This window comes from Tyto alba, unplaced genomic scaffold (assembly GCF_018691265.1).
Source record: "Tyto alba isolate M040663 unplaced genomic scaffold, T.alba_DEE_v4.0 Super-Scaffold_28, whole genome shotgun sequence".
Taxonomy (NCBI): Eukaryota; Metazoa; Chordata; class Aves; order Strigiformes; family Tytonidae; genus Tyto; species Tyto alba.
Window position 1 is genome coordinate 4,453,367 of NW_024881302.1, and position 22,473 is coordinate 4,475,839.

At 38.6% G+C, this 22,473-nt stretch overlaps 1 protein-coding gene across 4 annotated transcripts in view; it reads left to right on the forward strand.

Moving 5' to 3' along the window:
• Window positions 1-22,473, forward strand: part of SMURF1 (SMAD specific E3 ubiquitin protein ligase 1) — a 47,412-nt gene that overhangs the window by 7,349 nt on the left and 17,590 nt on the right. For all 4 annotated transcript variants that reach the window (XM_032989031.2, XM_032989034.2, XM_032989030.2 and 1 more), the window contains exons 2-5: window positions 20,149-20,187; window positions 20,859-20,967; window positions 21,575-21,708; window positions 21,826-21,891. In XM_032989031.2, coding sequence (XP_032844922.1) covers window positions 20,149-20,187; window positions 20,859-20,967; window positions 21,575-21,708; window positions 21,826-21,891 — 348 coding nt within the window. The remainder of the gene's footprint in view (window positions 1-20,148; window positions 20,188-20,858; window positions 20,968-21,574; window positions 21,709-21,825; window positions 21,892-22,473) is intronic.

Sequence of the window (22,473 nt, forward strand, 5' to 3'; positions counted from 1 at the left end):
ATATTTGAAGGTATAGGAGCTAGATGATGAATTTGACTATCCTCTAGTTGAATTGGCAAAATAAGCATGCATGCTGTTTTAGAAAGAATCTCTCCACAGGGCTGTAATGGCTTGATGCCTTCCTCTTCAGTAAGTCATTTTTGTCAAGTTAAAGGCCAAAATTCAAACTGGCTTGTTGTCAAGGACACTAAGCACAGCAGGCAAAAATCCCCAAGGCTACCCAATTCACAGCATAGATGGATAAAGCTGGCAGAGCATGGTTTACTCTTCTTTCCCTCCCCCATGAAGAAACCTTCTTGCCTAGGTTTTTTTTGCAGATATGGACACTATTATGCATACTAATACAATTTAACAGAAAGTATTTAAATGGAAGGCTTGTTCATCTGTTTGTGGGTAAAACAATCCGTTATTGTTTGGGAGCAGTGCAAAAATAATGCACAATCCCCCCCAGTGACTGTGTGGTGCTGCAGGCTGCTCTGCCCTTCCAGCTGTGCTCACCTCCGCCACAGCTGGAGGGAATTGTCATTGGCAGAGGACCCAGGATCATGTCTCAGTGAGCACCAGCCTTTACATTGGCTGTTGTGTGATGAAGCAGTTCAAATGGGTTAAGCTCATAATCCTAAATTGTGCTGTTATGACCATAAGAAATGATGGAAAATCCTGTGGAATTAGGTGCTTCTAATAGCTTTCTATTTTACACTTTGGTTCCTGATTCTCTCATAAGAATATACAACAGCCCATTTAGGAAAAAAGGGCAATGTGAAACAACACTATTAACTTCAAATATTATTGACCACTAGAACACTCCAGGAATATTATGTGTCCCTGAATGTCCTCACTAATGTGCAGTTTTAGCCATGGTCAGTTTTTTTGAATGGTAGGTGTTTCTTTCCCAACTGATTATGAAGAAGCCCCACTGAAGAAAATAATTTTTTTTTTCTCTTTCTTTCATAGGTAACTTTGTAATATCTTTCTCTTGCAGTAGTTTTCATTTTTACAGGTGACCAGTAGTACGTAAAGAAAGATTTTTTGATAGGATGCAACAGTTTTTCCTCAAGTTGATGTTTTCCTGGGATATATTTTCTTATTTGGAGTAAAATGGCATTTTTTGTATGAGTGAATTAGGAGGAATAGCATTTTCCTTGACCTTTTAATATGTTTGCATTTTTGTCTTGCATAAAAGTCTGCCTATTTCCTGTAATGGTTAGACTAAAATAAAGTGCATATATTCTTATAAATGTAAAGTTTCCATCTCTTGTTTACTTCACAAAATGTCAAATTAAATCTGCATGTGTTAAAATTTATTCTTCTAATTAATCTTCCTAGTTTTCCGGACACTATATTAAAAGCTCTCCTTTGTATTTTTCTCCTTTATAATAAAGATTAAAAACCCATTGAAGATAGTCGCCTTATTATTTATTTTGAATTCAAGGCAACTGCTAACATCAGTCTGAACTCTCTTTTTTCATGGTCCTGATTTTTCTTCCTCACACCCTGAATGTGGTCTGTATTGCGCCCCCAAAGCAAACCAGACATTACAGCAGAAAATTCAGACCCTGTGGTTAGTTTTTACATCTTCTAGTACATAGGCTGTATGACCCAAAAAGTTTATTGAAAAGGAAACATCTTTTGAAATGCATGTTCTCTGTTTTCCTGAAGAGCAAACAAAGGAAAAAGTTGTCTAGACTACATATGAAAATTAACTGAGTGTATGGATTGTGCTGTTGCTTTGACATCATTTTTTGACCACACAAGTGCAGAATTTAGAAAAGTGAGGAATTTCTATTCGATTCAGACTTGCATTGATTGATATACTTCCAGGGGAAGCCTTGTTCTTTATGCTTGCAGCTGTTGTGTTTTGGTTGTTTTTCACATGTGCAGACATTTTTATAAGTGTGTGGGAACACTTCAGTTTAAACACCGAATTAAAATGCAGAGGTGCCATATTCTACAAGTCTAAGGTTTCTTTAGCATTAATGGGAAGAGAATCTGTTAGATTTGGTAAACTTTGCATTTGGAATTGAGTAGGTGAGTGTAAGCTAAAGGTCTCATGTCAGCCATTGGAAGAAAAATTGGGTGAATTTTTTGGGCTCCTGAAATTATATTTATTTCAGTATTATAGATAGTAGAAATCCCAAGCAGTATCTCTTGTATCTTCTTCTTAAAAACATCTGCAGACATGTAACTGTCACACTATGTGCTACCATGGGCGTGTTTATACTTCACATGTCTGTAAATACCCTACTAAACAACAGATCAGAGAGAACAGACATGGCTTGGTGAACAAAAAAATAAAAATGCCTGAAGTGTTGGGGCTTTTGGCATTTGCAGAGAACTTCTGCGTATCCAGTTTTTCACTTCCCAGCTATTTCTTACATGAAGTGATTTTATGCTGTGATCTGCTGATGCATTTAACCCACTCCTGAAATTGGTTTTAACCAGAGTGAAAACTCTTCTGTTGAGGGCCCCCTTTCACAGATGAGAGCTGAAATAAGATGAGATAAGGTTGAAAGGTGTAAGTGAAGTTAAGGAGCTAGCAGGTGCCAGCGAGTGTCATAACTGTTTGAAACACGGCGTGGTCCATCAGCCCGTGAATGTACCGGAGTCAGAGAAGGGCGCCCAGTTGTTCAACTTGGTAGTTGTGTAATGTAACCACACTCAGGTTTAAATCTCTGCCCCTGCACCTTTTCCCAGAGATCCTATCGTTCATTAAATAGTCTAACATTAAATTTGCTACCGTGAAAGCACAGGCTGTAGGAATAAATGTCTGGCTCTTTGTAAGACTGATTTATGCATATTGTGCAATAATTAACTAAAATATAGTATGCTAGAAGCATAGTTAATACACCATAATAGGATTTTTATTTATTTAATCTTTTATTCCTCCTTTCCAAGATTTTTAGGGAATTGAATTGCCTTTTTTCGAGACATATTAATTAGGTGTGTCTGTTACAGCACAATAAATGAGCACAGGTATGAGAGTCTGTCGGCCAGACTGACACTAGTGTGAAACCCCTAGATCTGCTTAGGGTAATGTAATCAGTTCCAGCAATTGCTCTGTCACCAGCTCTTATTAGTAGTGCTTTTACATGGTCTAGAAAGCAATTTAGGCAAACAAAAGAAACATGTAAATGAGCGCTTTTCTGTGTTGTGTTCTTTAGTTTAAAATTGAATACCTTCTCAGAGTTAGAGGCCTGTCTTGTAACAGGGTAAATAATACTTTAGTATAATCCAGCAGTTTGGCTTGGACTCACAGTCACAGTATTTTTTTTTTTTTTGTTCAATCACAAAAGTAATTTGACTTCTCTACAAATAATGTTTTTTTAAACTTCAATAGAAATTAGCAAACCAGTCATCAAATGGAATTTATAAAAAGTTGCATGGGAAAATGTGTTCTAAGTAGTCTGCAATTCAAGGCATTTCCTTCGCAGGATGCTTATCAAGTCTGCATGTGCTACTTCCAAATTGAACTAGAGCATAGATGAGAAGTATTTTTGATAGAATGGAGGGGGGGGGTAGGGAGAAAATAAAGCCCAGTGGGAAAGTAGTACCAATTTTTTTCGTCATGGCCTTAGGATGTAAATCCTACAAGTGTGCAGAGAGAAAACAGACTTTGAAACACCAAAAGGAAACAGATCTGTGGTGTTTGAGATGATGCTGGTAGTGTAAATGTGACTGAAATTGTCATTCTAGGAGTGGTGAGTAAATATACTAGAAGCCTGTGGATAAACTGACTTCTCCTTGATAGTCCGTATACCAAGCAAAGACAAAATGTCCTGCTTGTTTCTGTGATGTTTCTTCACCAGGGAGGCTGTATCAGGCGGAGCAGCTGCCAGTTTTAAGGACAATCGTTCTCCCAGATGCCGGTTTATGATAGCAGCAACCAAAGAGTCGTGCAGGAGGTCCCAGTTGTGGCTGCCAACCTCCTCTGCGGTGGCAGAATTAAGATCTTGCAAGACTGAGGGGAAAAGGATCCAGCAAATATTTTTGCAGGGATTTCTTCTAGACTGGAAAGCTGATATTAATCAGTTTTCTAGGCTGTTGGTAGTTTTACAAATCAGCAGTGAAACCTGGCACACAGAAGCTGTCTACAGATTTTTCGGAGATGGTTCTGCCTTAGCTGACCATCAGGCTGATGGATAAACTTATGGGACAAGCTTAATCTTCTTTCCAGACTAAAAAATTACCAGACTGAAAAAGGGATTGCACCTGTCATTCTCCTCTAACTAATTTTTGGCTCTTCATCTGATTTCAGTCAAATTTGTTAAAGGCAGAGACATTAAGCATACCAGGTCTCCAAGACTCATGGAGATGAGTAGCTTGGTAGAATGAATCCCCCTCCCGTGGGCTGCCGGAGGGGGCAGGGAGGGGTGCCTGGTCCCAGCCTCAGCTGTGTGGACAATAGATGTGGAAGGAGTCACCTGGGAGAGTGGGAGAGGAGCACTGAGGTAGGAAGGAAAGGAACATATTACGTCCACAACACACCTATAGGTAAATCAAGCTTCATGAATGAAACTCCTAATTGCACAGCCAGACTGAGAGCGTTTTGGTGTTTTGTTTTGTCTTTTTTTTTCCCCCAAGAACCAAAGAACATTCTTTGAGGGGAAACATCCAGATGACTTTATCGAGCACCTGTAATAACACTCCCTAAATGTTTGTTTTGACTTAGGGGTTTTGTTTTGCTTTTTAACCCAGATGAAATTGTGTGTTAATTCCTTACACAGAGATTCATCTGCATCCTGCGAGCATGTCGCTTACAGCATCAGCCAACGCATCAACCTCCTACTGGCATTTTTTAATTAAAAGAACAGCACTATCACTTCAAATTAGTGCCACATAGCTTATTTTAGTAAGGAGTGAAATGGTGTTTAAAGGCTTTTCTCTTATGAAAATTGTTTATTAAATTTTGCTCTCTTTTGGATCTATCTAGTAGTTTGTCATTCAGCGCTTGGACAGTATCAGATTCCTAGATCTGAGAGTCCTGTTAGTGATACGAGTGCAAATAAAAGGCTTGCTTTTAATATCTCAAGTATTTGATAAATAGGAATCACCTTCTTAAAAAACAAACAAACATTATATTACTTTATGGTTCCCACAAAGCAAGCATTAGCTTGTTTTCAAGTGCATTCCTGTGTTGAGAAGGTAGTGAATAAATAGATATTTCTGGGAGCTTGTGTGTCATGAACTGTGAAGAGATGTTTTCTGTAATCCTGTTCAGTGAAATTGTTAAGCCTCCCTTATACTAAATTACGGTGAGAGCAAGTAATAGATCCAGTGAGAGCCAGCCCTAGTGAGATTTTTCCTCATACAGCATTTCATTTTGTCTGGAATATTACCACTGTTAACCATCCGTCTGAAATTTAATGTATTGAATATGTTTAATCTATTCAAAATGGAAAGCAAACGTCTTAAGCTTTGACTGAACCAGCTGTCCTCAATATGTTGGGTTTTTTAGATACTAAATTTTGGACTTTGAATGTGTTAATATAGGAGTTTGATAAAGAATTTTTTGTTTAGGAGAACTTCCTTCATATTTTTTGTTTCAGGGTGCTGCAGCCGAGTGGTGTCACTTGCATAAAATCCTGTATCTGAATATGAAGCACACACATTAAGGTTGTATAGGAAGAGGCATGGCATCTTTTCATTCAAACTCCGGTTTGGTTATATAATACCTTTGATCAAGGTATCCCAGAGCAGTAGTGGGATTATAATTTATTGATGTAATGGACACTGACATTTTGTACAAAGGCAATAGCAAACAGTTGCTGTTGCAGGCAAAGTGATGAATGTGTAATGTTGAAAAAATTGTAACTAAACATCCTGATCAGAATAAGGCACTAAAACATTTTCATTAAGATCCCAGCCTTTGTGACTGTGGGTTCATTTGGAGCTGGAAAGGGGGTTTCCCTTATTCAATAGCTTGCACGTTGTTGGTAAAAAAAATTGCTAGGGGAGGGGGGAAGGTCCACATACATTGCTGTTAAGGCACTGTTAAGAAACTGACTTTGCCATGAAAGCATTTATTTTTTTTTTAATAAAAAATCTTGATAGAATGCTACATGCGTGTTGTAAATTATCTGTCTTCGTTCTAAATTCTATTTTTATTTTGCTCTCTGAAGCCAGTCTGTAACTCAAACATTCCTCGCATCTTTTGGCTGGAGATTTAGTCAAGGACGTTTTTCATCCTGCTTTCAAAAAGACGATTCCAGCCTTTCTTGAAGCTGCTCCAAAGGAAATTTCCTTCTGCAGCGGGTACGGTGACAATGAGGGAAGTCACTGCTTGTGGTCCAAAGGCTTAGTGACGTCCTCTTGTTGCTGCCATGTCCTACCATGCTTAATCTGAAAACAAATTTAAATATTTACATAGCTAGATGGTACAAGATAAGGGTTGGAGTCACTCTGTATCCATGATGTTAGTTCTGCTTGAGCTCACTCAACTCACGAGTTGGTTGTTAGCAGAATAATGTGGATAAATGTTTCATGGGCACAAAGGAAAGGGGCTGTGTCAATGTCCATAGGCGACAGACCTCCCTCCCCACCTTCCAACTAAATCGAAGGGTATTTGCTGTTGCGGATTGGCTTTTCTTGCTCAACCATAGATTGGCTCTGACCACTCTGTTTGTTTTGTTGTTCATCCCTGGTGACTGTCAGTAGTGCTGGGCTGAATAAACAGAGACTATTGATCAAATTTGAAGTCATTAACTTGGCAGTTTAAATAGATGCTGTCCTATATAATTAGAACAAGGGAGTAACACATAGGCTGATACAGCTTTATTCTGAATAAAAGCCTTCTTTTCATGAAATCTTGTTTGGTGCTATTCAGCTCTCAGTTTTGTGCCTCCTGTAGGTCATGCAAGAATTAGACATTTTGTTAAAAATACCTAAAGTGAAGAGGATGGCTTTGCTTGTCTAAGAGAGTGAGGACACTGCTATAACATGGATCTGCTGAACTTTGATACTAATTGGAAATCGTGTTTGGAAGAAGGGGGTGCTAACATGAAGTTATCGGTTAACCACATCCAGCTAGAGCATGTTTTGGGGAGGAATACCGCTCAGTATTGCCTTCCATCTCCAAGCGAGCAGCAGTACTTCCAGCTCTGAAGCAGTAGCGGGTTTGGATTATCCATCTCGCTGCTGCTCAGCTGAGAGAAACACATGCCTGTTAGATCTGGATGTTTATACTCAAACACAACGGGTGATTAATTAGTTCCGAAGGAAGACGTTTCCTTTTAATGGCTACTGTTGTGCGATGTGCCTGTCAGCCTTCTAAATAATTTTAACGTTTAAATGGAGCATGGCCACAAGACACACGGAGTATTTTGCTGGATGTGTTGGATTCCTTGAAGACCCGTTACAGATGACTAGCGGTGTCGTGTGAAAGCACGGGCAAGGAGCAGCGATAATCTCATTAATATATGTGCAGCGTGTGCCTGCAGACAGCCCGGTGCTCCTGAGTCACACTGCTGCGAGTCTCTAGAGAGCGTGCAAATTCAGCAGTAGGATGCACACGTATTGACCCACATTTCCTCGGGCAGAGCAGCAGTCACGTGCATCTCATTGCTTGGAAATCAGATGAGAACTGATCTAACTTGGTTCATCCAGCATTTGCATAACCTGAGCCAAAGTGCTTTTAGGGATTTACCACTTGTGTGACTAATATGTGATTAGGTAGATTGTAGAGTGTGTGTATGTGCTTCTTGCAGACAAGACTTACCGTCTAACAATGGCAGCATCAAAAAAGTCCCTTATGCATCATTCTCTTATTGTAGCTTTTAAATAGGACTGGTTGTTAAATCAGTTGGGTTTTTTCCTCTATATAAAAACTTCCATACTAATTCCTAGAAAAGTTTGTTACATAGGGACGTTTTTCCTGCAACAAATGGACGGATGTCCTATAGAAGGAAACAGTGAATCTGTACTGGGGTGAACAGAACAAAAGTAGGTGACTGAATGATAAAAATTTGGCTTCCAAAAAGCTATTAATATCTCTGTAATTGCAGGCTTTTTTGGAACAAGCCTCGCTTCAGCCTTGTTCTCCTTCTCCCCTCTGCCACAGCTTCCTTGCTCCTGCACACACCCCCCCCCTGCTCCTTCCCCATTAACTGGTGCCACCGCTGTCACCTCCCGCTCCCCACGCACCCCCGCGAGTTCGGCAGTGCTGGCCTGGGGCCCAGGCTAATAAGCTCAGGCGAGCTCATTGACTGGCAGGTATCCAGTGTCTCTGCTCACCTTCTAGCATCCGTGCCCTTCACAAATACAGCCATGAGTTTGGTGCTTCCTATGTTTTTTTCATTTGTAAACAAGGAGGGTTTAAGCTGAGCTCTCTGAACAAACAAATAAAAAAAAAAACAAAAAACAAAAAACAAAAAACCAGCATAAAGAAAGTGGAGACCAATTTGTAACATCTCGGGTGGCTGCTGAAAGGGATTATAACAGGCTGAATAATCACAAAACAAACTACTGAAGATTGAAAATTTCCAGGAATTAAAAACAATATTCTAAAACAGCTGATGTACTTTACACAAAATTAGAAGTGATGCCAAGAATTTAATTTGGGTGAACAGAATTTTTCTTTGCTCTTCCTGAATTTAAACTTGGCACCTTTATTTTAGCTTTTGTATTGGAAATGACTAAAATAATTTTTTTCCTTTTTGCAGCTAAGCACTTAATCAGTCTGAATTATTTTTTAAATTTTACCTGGGTAGTCAAGGTGTCATTTTTCCAGTTTTTTGCATATGCCCCTTGAACTGTTTTGAACCTGATAGATATAATCTGAATGCGAAATGATAATGAAGACAAAACCAGATGCGCGGCTGTGTTTTGCCCGGTGTCAGTACCGAGAGTTTCTCTAACTGGCTCATGGTTAGTGCTCCTGCAGAACGCCTGTCTGATGGTGGCTGCTGTGAAGGTGATCCTCCTCCATGCCGATCGTGGGGTGGCTGTGCCTGAACCAACGACCAAGCTCTGCTCAGCCTGGCTGAACCAGCCTGGAAAAAATACTGGATAGTGTGTTATTTGAAACCCTGCTTCGTCCTCGACATACGGTGTCAGTTGTGTGCGATGAATAAAACTGTTCACCTCCTTGTTAGTACAGATTTGCCACAGCAAGGTATCCAGCTGGTGTTTTGAACAACTCCGTGGTGTTTTTTTTTGCAGTAATACCTTTACTTGACTATTTTAAAATAAATGCAGTCTTCCCATTTCTGTAATCTATACTGGCTGTTCTGTATCGACAGCAGCTGAAACCCAGCAAAAGAATGAAAGTTAAAACTGTTCACTAAACATTACATGTATAAAAACTGGTAACGAGGTATCATCATGAAGTCAGTAGAATGTTTTGATTCCCTCTAGTTTGGGCGAATGCTATACTCTTTCCCACAAGACACTAAAAGCACTTATACCTCAGTAACAAAGATCCAAGTTAGGATCAAAATTGAATTTATTATAGGCTATTAGGCTATGCCACTTCTTCCAGCACCAGCTTGATGTCGATGACCCGTGTGTCTGTTGTCCTCAGGTTGATAAGGACAGCCTGGGGAGCTACAGGAAGAAAGTACTTCTGAATAAATTCCACCGTGTTCAGTTTTTGGCTGTCCATTTGCTAAGTAGCCTAGAACAAAATGAACTCATTGCTCTAGGCTTTTGTACGCTGTTAACTCTTCACTGAATATTGACTTTCACCACCCTGATTTTTAAATCTGAGCTCACTCTCAGTCTGGTCAGAAAGTACTACTCCATCTCATCTGTTTATTATCATGCTTACCGCAAAACAAACAACAGATTTGCAAATAAGGCAAAAGCTGTAAGAACATGAAAAAGTTTCTTTGGCAATGAGGCCCATGGCCTTGAAAAGCTTTATATGACAAGACTTGAGGCTTTTTATGTTTCTATCCAAGCATGCCAGAAAGCACTTCGGCATACCTCAGTTAAAATACAAGCATGGAAAACAACTAGATGTGCTAGAAATTAGGGAAAGTTTGTAAGTCGTTTGTTCACCTGAGGTATGTGGTTTTAAAGCAATGATACAGTACTGATGCCTTGCTTGAAAGAAAGAATGCTTTTCATTTACTTGCAAAAAAATTTGGGGTGTTGACTGTGCCTCTTGAAAAGTCATCCAGTACCTGTTGGAATTTGTTCTGGTAGCAGTTACTGAAGTTGTTAGTAATGATAAAAGAGGTGTTTGGTAAGTGTTACTCTTTGCAGTAGATTTCTAACTGGTTGTTATAAGATTGTCCAATTATTAAAGAAATATAAAATGTGTCAGAGTATTAATCAAACAGCTTAAGCCCTGTGTACCGTTTTTCCTGAGATTTGTTCTTTTTCTATATCTAATATTTTATATGCTAGATTTCTTTTTCTGTGGAACTTCTGTATTGGAGATTATTTACTCAGATGTTTCAGAATGAATGAAGAAATGTGGATTCTTGAATATTGTGACCCTGGTGGTCATCAGTGTTTTATACATTTAACTACAATTTCTGAAAATTACTCTGGCAAAATTTGTTGTTTCTTATTTTCAGTGTTTTTAAAGATTTATCTTCTTTCATTTTTCTGGCAGTTAATGTCAGCATCAGCAATGTCCTAGGTCACGTAAGCAATTCTCTTGCTGGCTTCTTGTTCTTGGTTCACAGTGTAGATTTAATTTTAACACTGAGTTGAGCAGTTCTACCTTGACCAGAGCCAAACCTGTATATTTAGTTTTAAGGCAATGTTCCATGTGAATTGTTTAACTAAAACTCTTCCACTGATACATTTAAGTCCCTGTGGAATAACTAATAGTTTACATAGTTTACAACTTACACATAACGCCATTCATTTTTTAAATAACAATGTTCTTGCTTTTAAGCAATCAACTTAGTGCTTGATGAAAACCAGACATTAATTTTGTACTGTTTATTAAAATACCCCTTTGGAAAATTTTGTTCCTATAAAGTTGATTTTGAACCTTATTTAATTGCAGTAAGACACTAAATATCAGTCCTGTTTGGAAAACCAAAGCTCAGTTCTTAAATTGAGATTGAGAATGTGTCAAACTGCATTCATTTTTCCTCCTTTACAATAGTGTTTAACATTCAAATTACTTTGTTGAAATACTGACACTACCTGTACGTGAAGGGATGTAAATACCAGCCACTCTTTGGAGATACAAAACAAATGCTTTCGTTTTTAAACTGCAAAATCTGCTTCGCTTTAGCTTGGAAGTTTTAGACCTTTTACTGTTTGACAGAAATTCAGTATTTCTATTGAAATGTTGCTTCGCTGTACCTAGTTGAACTTTGCCAAAGTTTCTGCTTTCACAGGTTTTACGTGTTCTGCAGTGGAAGGTCAGACTTCTTTCTGCTTTCTGCAAAACAGGCAGATATTTTGAGGCAAGACAGTATGCATACGAAGAGAGCTGGCAGTAATATAGGGTTAGAAAGTATAAAAGTTACGTGTTCTGTTCCTATCCTTTCAAAAATGTTTTGCTTCATGGACAGTACCCCAAGGCTGGATCTGTTTTAACTGATCTGATTGCTTGGGCCTAATTCTAGGTGTGTGGTAAGCATCCGCAAATGTGTTACTTCTGGTTTTGGTCTCTTGTTCTATACTTTTTCCTCCTTTTTATAAAGCAGCAGAGAGCGGTTGTGCAGGTTTTCCTCCTGGACTTAGGAAATGAATGTCTTGTAAAAGCTCTAAGTTCATTAATTGGATGGTGTTTTGTGGGGGGAAAAAAAAGCTGCTGTTAATACAGAAATGTACTTGTAACTTGAGTCTCACAAACTCTGGTTTATAAAACATAAAGCAACTGGTTATAAAATGTAGTTGCAGTAGTGGTATGGGTAGCCCCATAGAGAATATCTGGGAAGAAGGAGAATCTAAATTTCTGTGTTTTATGGTGAACGTAATATTTATTGGAAAAGCCTTTTATGTAGTGAATTAGTAAGCAAAGGATCAGCTGCATGGGAGAGTCCTTATAAGCCTCTTTTTGGTAATGAAAATCAGATGTTTAACACTTTATACATTTAACTTAGGAAAGTGGAGTTCAGAGGCGTGTTAAATTAAACACACCTAAATTAAATGCTGACTGAGCAGTAGACTGTGCTGCACGGGGGCTCTCATTCTCTGTTACAGGAGTGTCAACTATTTAACACGTAATTTCTGCCTAAGTAATATCTAGAGTTTTTGGAGTTTTTTTCCCATCTTTGATTAGTAATTGACTGTTGTTCATCTATCATATTCCATAGAAACAAATCTATACATCTGAAGATTTGGACGGTATTTCTAAAAAGGACCTTTTGTTTACTGGGAATATGGGAGTAGGGCTAGTTTTGACCTTGATCCCCAGCTCTGCCTGGGACCTGTTGTGAACAATGTTATGTTGAGTATATGGTCCTGTTAGGTACTGACTTTTGTAGAGATTTGAAAAAGGTGCTTTGAAAACTCCAAGTGTTAAAAGTGCAAAGTATTTTTGGCAATCTTAGTAAAATTCAGTTTGGAATCTGAGTTATGAGTGCATGTGGGTGGAGGAACATGTTTTTCATGCTTTAGGAATTTTTTTCCAGATGCTTTTTCAGTGCTTGGGTAACTATAAAAGCTAAGTATTAAGACTTCAGCATGGATTTATTCTTTAATTTCAATGTAATTTAAGAAAATTGAGCCAGATAGTTTTGTGGCATGTTTTTAACTTTATTCTGGTGATGATGTAGCACAGTGCAACGTCAGTGTCTGTTTCAAAATGTAAGCTCAAGTATGTGCAAGCTGTGCAGATAAGCCTATCTTGATAGACAATACTTGCTTGAAAATATGAATTATTCAATGCAAGTGGACATGGTTGGGGATACAAGAGATGTAAGGGAAGAAATCCAGAGTTGTGTTGATCCCAGTAGCTACAACTTGCACAATGAAGTGTACAGAAAATGTAAAATGCCATTTTGTATTTCCAGTAGAAGTTTTGTAATTGAAATTGTTTTGTTTTGCTGTCAACTAAGAGATTGTATTTGCCCTGAGAAACAGGATATTATTCTGTGTGGTTTTAACAGAAATTTTGAGTTCTTTCCAGATATGTCTTACTAATGTGTACAGAAGATGACACTATAGCTGAAGCCTGAGCATATACCCTGTTTTCACAGAGTTGGGAGTCCATTTGTGGACACTTTAGCAAAGGAAAAACTTGACTGGACTTGGTAAATCTCTCTACAAAATTATTACTTCACTTGGTTGTAGTTCTGGGAGGTATGTTGGTTTGGGTGGAGGTCTGAGCTTTAAAAACCATACAGCGGATATAAATGATTTTGTTCTGTTAAGGTTTTCTCTGATTGATAGGGCATTTTTTGCAAATGACAGTCGTTGGCTGTAAAATGGCGATAGTAATAACTGACTTACGTCTTGAATTCCAGTTCTCAAAGGATGTGGTTGTGCTTTGAGCATGTTGGGAGACAGTCTGCAAAGAAAAGGTATGAGGATGTGAGGGACGATGGTGCTTCAAAGGCATCTTCATGATGACAGGAGGCTTCACCAGTTATGGTCTCACTCTTGCCCCAGCATCTCCAGCTGTATTTCTTACAGCTGAGCAGTCACTGTAGGGCCAAGAAGAATAATTAGCTGAAGGTGGAAAAGCAGCAGTTTATGAAAGGTTTGCCCTAAAAAATAAATATTTTTTTTTTTTTTTTTTTTTTAATCAAGCCCCTGGAAGTACAGTTTGGGGGAGAAATAGGAACTTAATGTAGCTGGAATTTGCCTTGTGGTACGTGGGACAAATAAATCCCATGAGCAGCTTCTGCTTTCAGAGCTGAGGCTGGGCTGGAGGGCACATCTGTAAGACTCAAGCAGTCGGGGATGCCTGGAGATTTATGTGTATCTAGGAAATAGGAGACTATAGAGGCTATGAAAAGGTTCTTGGCCTGGATTAGAGGAAGGCATAGCAAAGTTGTAAGAAAACTGATGTAATAACTAGGATTTAATGAAAGATTTAATCTGGGAGGTAACCTTTTTTTCAGGCATTTGTTATGGGTGAGCAGAAGGGGAAGAAGAGAAAGAAAAGTTAGTATGAGGGTTAATTGAATATGCTTATTTCCACCTCTCTGATTTGTGTGCCTTTCTCTGATTCTGTACATCAGCATTAATTCAGCTTCCCACTGATCTCTCTTTTTTTTTTTCCCTGAAAAGGTCTTCAGCTAATTCCATAACTCATAGTGTTTCTCCAAGTTTTACATCCCAATCAGTTCATTCTTAAACTTGCTTTACTGGTCTTGCGTTGCATGCAGTCTCAGTTAACTGGGAATTTAATGAGTCTTGTTTTTCCAATAGTCCTGTGCTGGTTTTTTAATGATTAATGTTTTTGAGGGCTAAATCAGCCCTTGCTGGTGTGTATATGAAGACTTACTGTTGGTCACTGCCCAGGAGGATTTTTCAGTTTGTGTAATTCTTAGGAATCCTGGAGATGAAACTCTTCTGTTTTGTCAACTTGGTCTTGTTTGCACTACGAGGACTGACTCTAGTTCGTGACAGGTTTCTGCTTAGGTAGGATGGAATTTTGATTCTTGACTAAGTAGATACTTTAATGACATGTTAATGGACTAATAAAAATGGCTTTTTCTGGGTGTGTGGTTTTTTGAAGATCTCTTCAAAGTTGTCTAGTGTTTGCAACTGGCTACATGAAGCCAAGTTCCAGCCCACGAGGAAAGCATGCCTTGAAAAGAGGCTTTGATTTTTACTGCAGCCTACACAAAAGGGCCACAAAAAGGCTTCGTGTATCAAATCTAGCAACTCTGAGAATTGAGGTTTTTTTAATGAAGCATTGCTTTAATCTGGTAGTCAAGGTCTGTTTTAGTATGACTTCAGGCAGAGTCTTCCAATGTCAGGGCATGATGTATGCTGGTCCTGAAGTCTGAGGGGTCTCGGGAGTTTTTTTGGTTGGTTTACATGTTAGATTGCAAATCTCATTGACACAATGATGCTAAGATTGTTAGTGAAGGCCACTCAGTGTACACGTCTGTATAAAATTAGTTCTGTACAGCTAATTGGTTTATCTGGCAAATGTAACTGAAGACTTCAGTTTTATTTATCTTTTTCTGCATGCTAGGCACTGCAATGATTCAGATTCGGTTACTGAGAAGTTAAAGCAGTCTGTGGATTTATGCATTTCAGTCTCAAGCAGACAAAGAGCAAGACCAGAAGTATTCCTAAAGCAAACAAGAAAAGGACTAGAATAGAAACCTTGGCCTTTGTGGTGACAATTTAAACTCCAATTTGTGAATAAAATGGTATATTTCAGTTCAGTGATGTGGCTAGCTTTAAAGAAACTGCATTTTTACACACTTGGTGCCTTCAGCCATCATTCTTTTCCCATTAAACCCTTTCTCTTGTACCCTACCAAATATAAATTATTGTCACCCTTAAAAAGAACAGAACACTTAAAACCTTCATGGGTTGCCTAGTAGTAGAAATAAAAACAGACGTTTATCTTCAGTGAAGTCTCATTTAAAGTTATATGCAGAGAATAGGAGCGGTAAGCAGAGTCATTCGTAAAGGCAGTTCAGAAGGGGGGTTGGCTTGTGGTATTCAGAGTATTTTCCACAAAATATGCTGAACTGTTTGGACGAGACATGATTTCACATAACAGATTCTGCAAAGATTTTAATTGTGGGCCACAGAGCTTTGGGGCGTTAGAGCAGCATGTGGTAAATAGCTGATGTTTGCTTTTTGCTTCTTTTTTTTTTTTTTGGAGGCTTTTTCACACTTCAAGCACATTATTTTTGCCATGTAGCCTTCTGAAAACTGTTTTTCAGAATGGCAGAATTTTTGCTGTGGGAACCAGCCTGTAAGCTACTGTGCACGGGGGGCTGTCCTGCTGTCATACAGTAGAGCTGGAGCAACCCCACCTCCAACACAGGTTACCAGCTTCCCAAGTCAAAAGCTAGGCAGACTTGGAAGCATTAGAAGAGATGTTTCCATTACTTGGGTGCATCCAATTTGACCTGCTTTGCAGCCTTTTTTATTATTCAATGGCACGCAGTAACTGTAGTTTCATTTTATGTCAAGATCTTTATTCCTTTCTCCTCCAAAGCCTCATTGTTCTTTGCTTCTTGCTTATATCTTAAAGCAAACCAACCGACCAGTGATGCTTTTAATGATTATGCTGCATATCTCTATGATTAAAGATGGTCTACACAGAAGTAAATATTAAGTAAAGTCCTTTCAACGTCATCAGCCTGCTGGCCTGTGTTTATTTTCTGTCAGAAAGTAAAACGAATGTATCCTGGAATCTAGGTGCCTGTTTATACAAGCACAAATGATTAACCCGGAGTATCAAAGGGAAGGCCAAAGATGGCTGAAAGGCCAGCGTTCAGTATGACCTTCCCCCACTTTCCTAGGGAAGATGTGGACATACTGCTGGCTTGTCTTGTCTTCAAAATTAACTTGAGTACTAAACTGAAGGCCATGATTAGCTCAGATCCTATTCATGTGTAAAAGTCCTTAATTTGAGGAAGGAGGCTCATACCTTTAATGAGAAGTGTGAATGAATGCAGTCCAAAGCGCAAAGTTGCCTGCTGTTTTTGCACTGGTACAGGCTGGGACCTATGGAGTATTTTCATCACCTTTTTTTTTTTTTTTTTTCTTCCCCCACCCTAGGTCTCAAAACACTACCTTGTTTTTACACTGTGCAGCTGAAAACAATTGTAGCCTTAGTTAGCACTGTGCAGCTGAAAATCGTTGTAGCATCTTAGCACTGTGTTATGGGATGGGGTATATTGTATGTGAATAAATCTGGTGTTGATGCAGAGAGCAGTGTGAGGACTCTTGCAGGCAATTCAGGAGGAGGAACTTGCACATGGAGGCTTTGATTTTGTAGGCTGGGTTTGTTTATGTGGGGATGTTTGAAATGGTTTCTCACCCAGACTGTCTTTCTCTGCCTCCTTTCTGAAAATGCTGGTCTTGCTGCAGTGATAGGTGTCTCAGTGATGAAGCAGCACCTTTCTGATGCAATTCTCAGCCTGGTTGTTCAGACATTGGTGCCACTCTGTGCTTTCCTTACTACACCCGTCTGTAGCTCGCTCCTGCGGCACCTCCTGAACCACAGCAGATGATTCATTTCTGCTTTGGAAGCAGGGTGGACAACCGGGGGCTGGCAGAGGAACCACTCAACTCGCTCAAGTTACGTCTGCATTGAAGACATCCCCAGGGTGAATACTGACTTTGTATAAGGCTCATCCTTTCTTCACCTCCTGCCAAATATGCTTTCACACTACTACTTTATGCAGCTGGCTAATTTGGCCTTTGAAATTATCTCAATAATGTCAGGTACTTAAAAAAAACATTCCCATCCCTTTATAAATATTATAATCTAGATGTAAAGACATTGTTTCAGTGTTGTTTGGGATCTGTTGTATTAAAAAAAAAAAATAGTTCAGTGCTGTGCAGCAATCCAGAGCGGAGTATAAACAAATACTATGTCAAGCTGAAACAAGTCGGTTGACTCTGAGAAGGCAGAATGTAAATGCCCTAGTCAGGAGAATTAGTACCTTTTGTAACGTTGCAACAAATGCAGGGAGATTGCTCCTGCTGACAAGCCCTAAACCTTTCTTGTTTAAAAGAAAGAAAAACGAAAAGAAAAAGCACTTTGGAAAGATGGAAAGTAGGCAAAGACTGGGGTTTGTACAAAGCTTGTGCAAAGCGCGTCTCGGTTGCTTGGTTTGCAGATAAGTATCCGTCCCATTCTCCTACACTGCCTCTGATGCAGGGATAAAATTAATAAGTTTTCAAGACTTTGTAGCTAAATCTACCTGAGATCACAGGTTTCAGGCTTAAAGTAGCAGCAGTCAGATCCTGCTAGCAGTCTTGCTGAAGTCCTATTGGTGTCTATGCATTTAAGAAGCAAATCTGGCATATACCCAGCTTTACAGAGCAGGGAGGGGGTGTCTGCTCCACTGCTGGCATGGTTTCATGTCCAAGTCTCCCATTGCTGACCTTTGTCACCTGTTTCTTCATTGGAATTTAGAAATCTGTGGCTTTTAAGTGATAAAGCACTTGAAAATATTTTTTGCTCTAGTGGGTTTAATATGCAAATAGTGGAACAGAGCCAGTGGTCCATCTCGAGCAGCCTGATTCTGGAGGTTGCTCCATAAAGGTTTATTTCAGTCATTAGCTGTTGTGCCAATATTTTCCTTACAAGAAAGAGTAATGATTTTTGCAACCTAAAATTGAGGGTTTCACAGGCTGCAACTGGAAAGTCGTGCTCATCTAGTGTAAACTGAAAGCCCATGGCAGAGGGAGAAGAGTTAAATGAAAAAATACAATTCTTCAATAACAGCTTTAGAAACTTAGACTGCTAGTGAGCTCTGGAAAGCACACCTGAAATACAGAATAAAGGTAATAATTACATAGACTATATGCAGATAGTTACAGATGGCATACTTTTCCAGTTCAGTGATATAAATGTTAAAATTGGAGATGGGGAGTAAAATATGTTATTTGATTTAAAATAAATAAATAAATAAAAAAAAGCTCCACCACTTGCAGGAACTTTAACATTCATTTGGCTAATACTAGAACATCCAAGTCCTGATTTTACCTGTATTTATTCCCTGGTTTTCTGCTATTTTTTCCTCTGAAGCACTTACAACCGGAAGAGGAAATTAAAGGTTGCTCTGTTGTGCTTCCATAGAACAGCGGATGGCAATTCTGTAATCCTGTTTTGTTTCAAATTGAATTGCCATAGTTCTGCAGACTTCTCTTTTTCAGTCAGTTGTTAAAAAAAAAACAAACACAAGAGAAGCTTTCTCTGATTATGCAGTTAGTCAGTGTAAGAAATAAGTAATTTTTAATCCATTCTAAAAATAGTCTCCTGGTACAGTCGCTTTAATTATTACTAAGACAGAGGATTTGTGTGGTTTTTTTTTCCATGAACATCTGGGTTAAATAGTGGACTACTTTGGTCTGTTTGCTTGACATGTGAGGTGAGGCAGGTTTTATTCTGCTAGCTATGTTAGGTGGAGAATGTTGCTTTGGAGCTGAGGTGGAATTCTAGAAGAAGGGTTTAAAAAAAAAAAAAAGCATCAATTTGTTCCCATATTTTTGCTACTGCACCTTCACTTTCCCCAATATAAAGGTGAAACTGAGTGTAAGTCAGGAGCAAGGTGATAGAAAGGAGAAGGAGAAATGTTCAGTACCAGGGGAAATGGCCATTTGAGTATTCTCAATATTCATTCTCATGCTGAAAGATCAGAACTGGGTGGGAAAGAGACTACCTCAAAAATAGTTAGGTCTTTTATGGTTATCTTCTTCTCTTGGATCCTAGTTTTAGATAGGTTAGAGCTCTAATATTTTCATCTTTGGCTCTGTAGTTATTTTTCCTGGCTTGTTGTAAGAGTGTAATGGTTACCAAACAACTTGGATCACTGAGATCGTACCAAGCAGTCCTTATTGAAAAGCAAAATTAAACTTGTAGCTGGTAACAGACCTAGTAGAAAAGGAGATTGAGATTGATGCAAGTTTCCTGGTTTAATTTTTGTTTAAACTACTGTGCTATTTAGTAGAATTGGAGAGAGGGAAAAGATGTCTCATTTGTGGCCCTTTCAAAGGAAAACATCTTGATGCAATTTTTTTTCAGGATATTTTTTTTTTTTTCTCCAGAGTGAGGTCCTGTCGTACTTAAACACAAAACCTTTTTGTATTTGCAAACTGCTTACACTGTTAGAGCATACCTCCCATGTTTTGTTTTACGATGTATCACGTACCTTTTGTGTGCAACAAGCCGGAGGTTGCACTCTGATGAGACCTCATGTTAGAGGTCTTTTCCAGGAGTCCCAGAACTGTTCCTGATTCAGAAACTGTTTAGACTTGTTCTAAAGTGGGGGGCTTCTGAAACAGCAACAACAAAAATCTGGTTTAGCATTTGTGTAAGCACGCAGTATAGAAAATTAGGAGGTTTTGACACAAAGAGACGTTCATTCAATCTTCTGTGTATTGTAACAATAGAACAAAAGCAGCAAAGTAATTCTTCTCTTTATGTAAATCCATATTCCAATCACAGATAAAGAAAACAATGTTCACATTTAATATTTTGGTGGGTTTTAATGAATTATGATCGGGTAGTATTGTGGCTGGTACGATTGCCGGAAAGGTTTTTTTAGGTTTTAAGATTTCTTTTTCTGATATTTTGTTTTGCAGTGTTATGTGCCAAGAATCTTGCAAAGAAAGATTTCTTCAGTAAGTATGCCCTAATTGTGTAACTTTCTGTTCTTGATTAATCAGATGTATTTGTAGATTGCGCATTACTGTTGTGGTTCATCTATGTATGGCATTTGTTCTGTGGTTCCATTCTTGCAGTAACATTGCATTACAATTCAGGGCAGTATGTACTCGTGTAGTATTTAGACAGTGTAGACTCTAGCGTTGGAAAGACCCGAGGACTCACAAATTCTAGTTAAAAGTCTGGCTGATGAGACCACAAGTAGGTTGCTGCTGTGTTGGGGGATACCAAGAGCATCCATCTCCGAGATGGCTCTATTTGTAACGCATGCCAAGGGTACGAGTAAAATATCCTAAAGCTGCAGTCTCAATATTATATTAAAGATTGAATAAAAGTAACTACTTATCAGTATGTATGGTTCGCTCAAGCACTGTTAAATTAAGCATGTTTAACCTTCTGTTTTGTAAAAACTTTAACAATTTATGGCAGATATCAAACTGTATGACAGAAATACATTATCTAGGTAGGAACTCAATTCTCTATTTTGGGTTTACTAAAATAGTTTTAGGATAATGGCAACTTTCCTTTCTTGGGCGGGGGGTACTAAACAGGAGCTAATGATAGCATTATCTTGGAAAAAACAACCCCAAAAGTATTATATTTAATAGCACCTTTTCCCTTTCCACAGGACTTCCTGACCCATTTGCAAAAATAGTTGTTGATGGGTCGGGTCAGTGCCATTCAACTGACACTGTGAAGAACACGTTGGACCCCAAATGGAACCAGCATTATGATCTGTGAGTTGTTCGTAAAGTCATAAATAAAAAATATTCAAGAGATTTATCTAGTAAATGAAATGCAAGGGTTGGCACTGCAGCTTTATTTTGTGTTAGTAAGACAAGTCACATTTGCTGAGGAGGACTGATTTTTTGCAACAAGAAATTACCTGTTAATAAAGGAGCGGTACTTTGCTTTTAGATGTTTGAATTTGGAAGAATTTGTGTCAGGTCCACAGCACAACTGCTTAGAGTCAGCTCTACTGGAGCAGTGCAGTCCAGCTTTTATAAAAAATTGTCCTTGTTGTAGTGATTTATATGCTTCAAATTATTAGAAACATAAATTTTAAAGTTCTGTATGTTAATCAGCTTGTTTCATAGCTTTTAATGAGGCTGTCTGTAGTTAAATTCATGCTGCAGCAATATCAATTTAACATGCTGTGTGAAATCATAGTGCAGTAATTCATTAATAACACCATTTCAGGCTTAAACACTTCTGTATTTATAATAAAGCAGCATGACCAGTGCACTAAAATGTATCAGAATTTGTAAAAATAAAGCATAAATTCGATGGAGTAAAAAGAGGCTATTTTTTCTAAAATTATTCTTCTAATATGTATTTTTCTAGATATGTTGGGAAGACAGATTCCATAACCATCAGTGTGTGGAACCATAAAAAAATCCACAAGAAACAGGGAGCTGGCTTCCTGGGGTGTGTCCGACTCCTCTCCAATGCCATCAGCAGGCTAAAAGATACTGGATGTAAGAGCAATTCCTACCTGGTGCAATCAAGAACCTTCGGTGCCTTGTGTCTGAGTAGTGAATAGTGTTCCCACTCCTCTGCAGTGTTTTGTTGATCTTTCCTATTCTTATTTGCAGACCAGCGTTTGGATCTATGCAAACTAAATCCCACAGATACCGATGCTGTACGAGGCCAGATAGTGGGTAAGAATGCTCTGAGATAAAATTTCATCATCTTGGGTAAATATACTATATGGACAAATGTTGTATTAAAAAAGAAACCTGTAGTCATTATTGCTTCTGTGCCTTTTCTGTGTTGTTTATTCTTGCTTTAGTGGGATTAAATTACATAACCTGAAAACTTGCATTGTACTCCTATATAGGAGTTTGTTTTCTCTCGATTGATAATGGGAAACAATAGTAAAAAGAGGGAATGCATCTGGCAAGGTTTCTAATGCTGCTCTGGAAGGGTAAATGTTACTGAGAAACTGATTGCATTTGGACCAACATGACAAAGAGAATCCTGTGTGGAAAAGAGGATCTGGAGGAGTTAAAAGAAATTTTGCAAATTGCTGGTTTAATGCCTTCAACTCATGTAACTTATTTTCAAATTTCAGCTAGGCAGTGCTAGGTTTACAGCTAATTTACCCCATTTTAGCACGTTTTGCTGCCCCCCACCCAACCCAAGCTTTTCACTGATATATAAATATATTTGGCAAACTCCAAATTCTCACTGTAATGATGACATCTAGTGGTGAATAATTTCTCTCCAGTTTACCTTTCTGG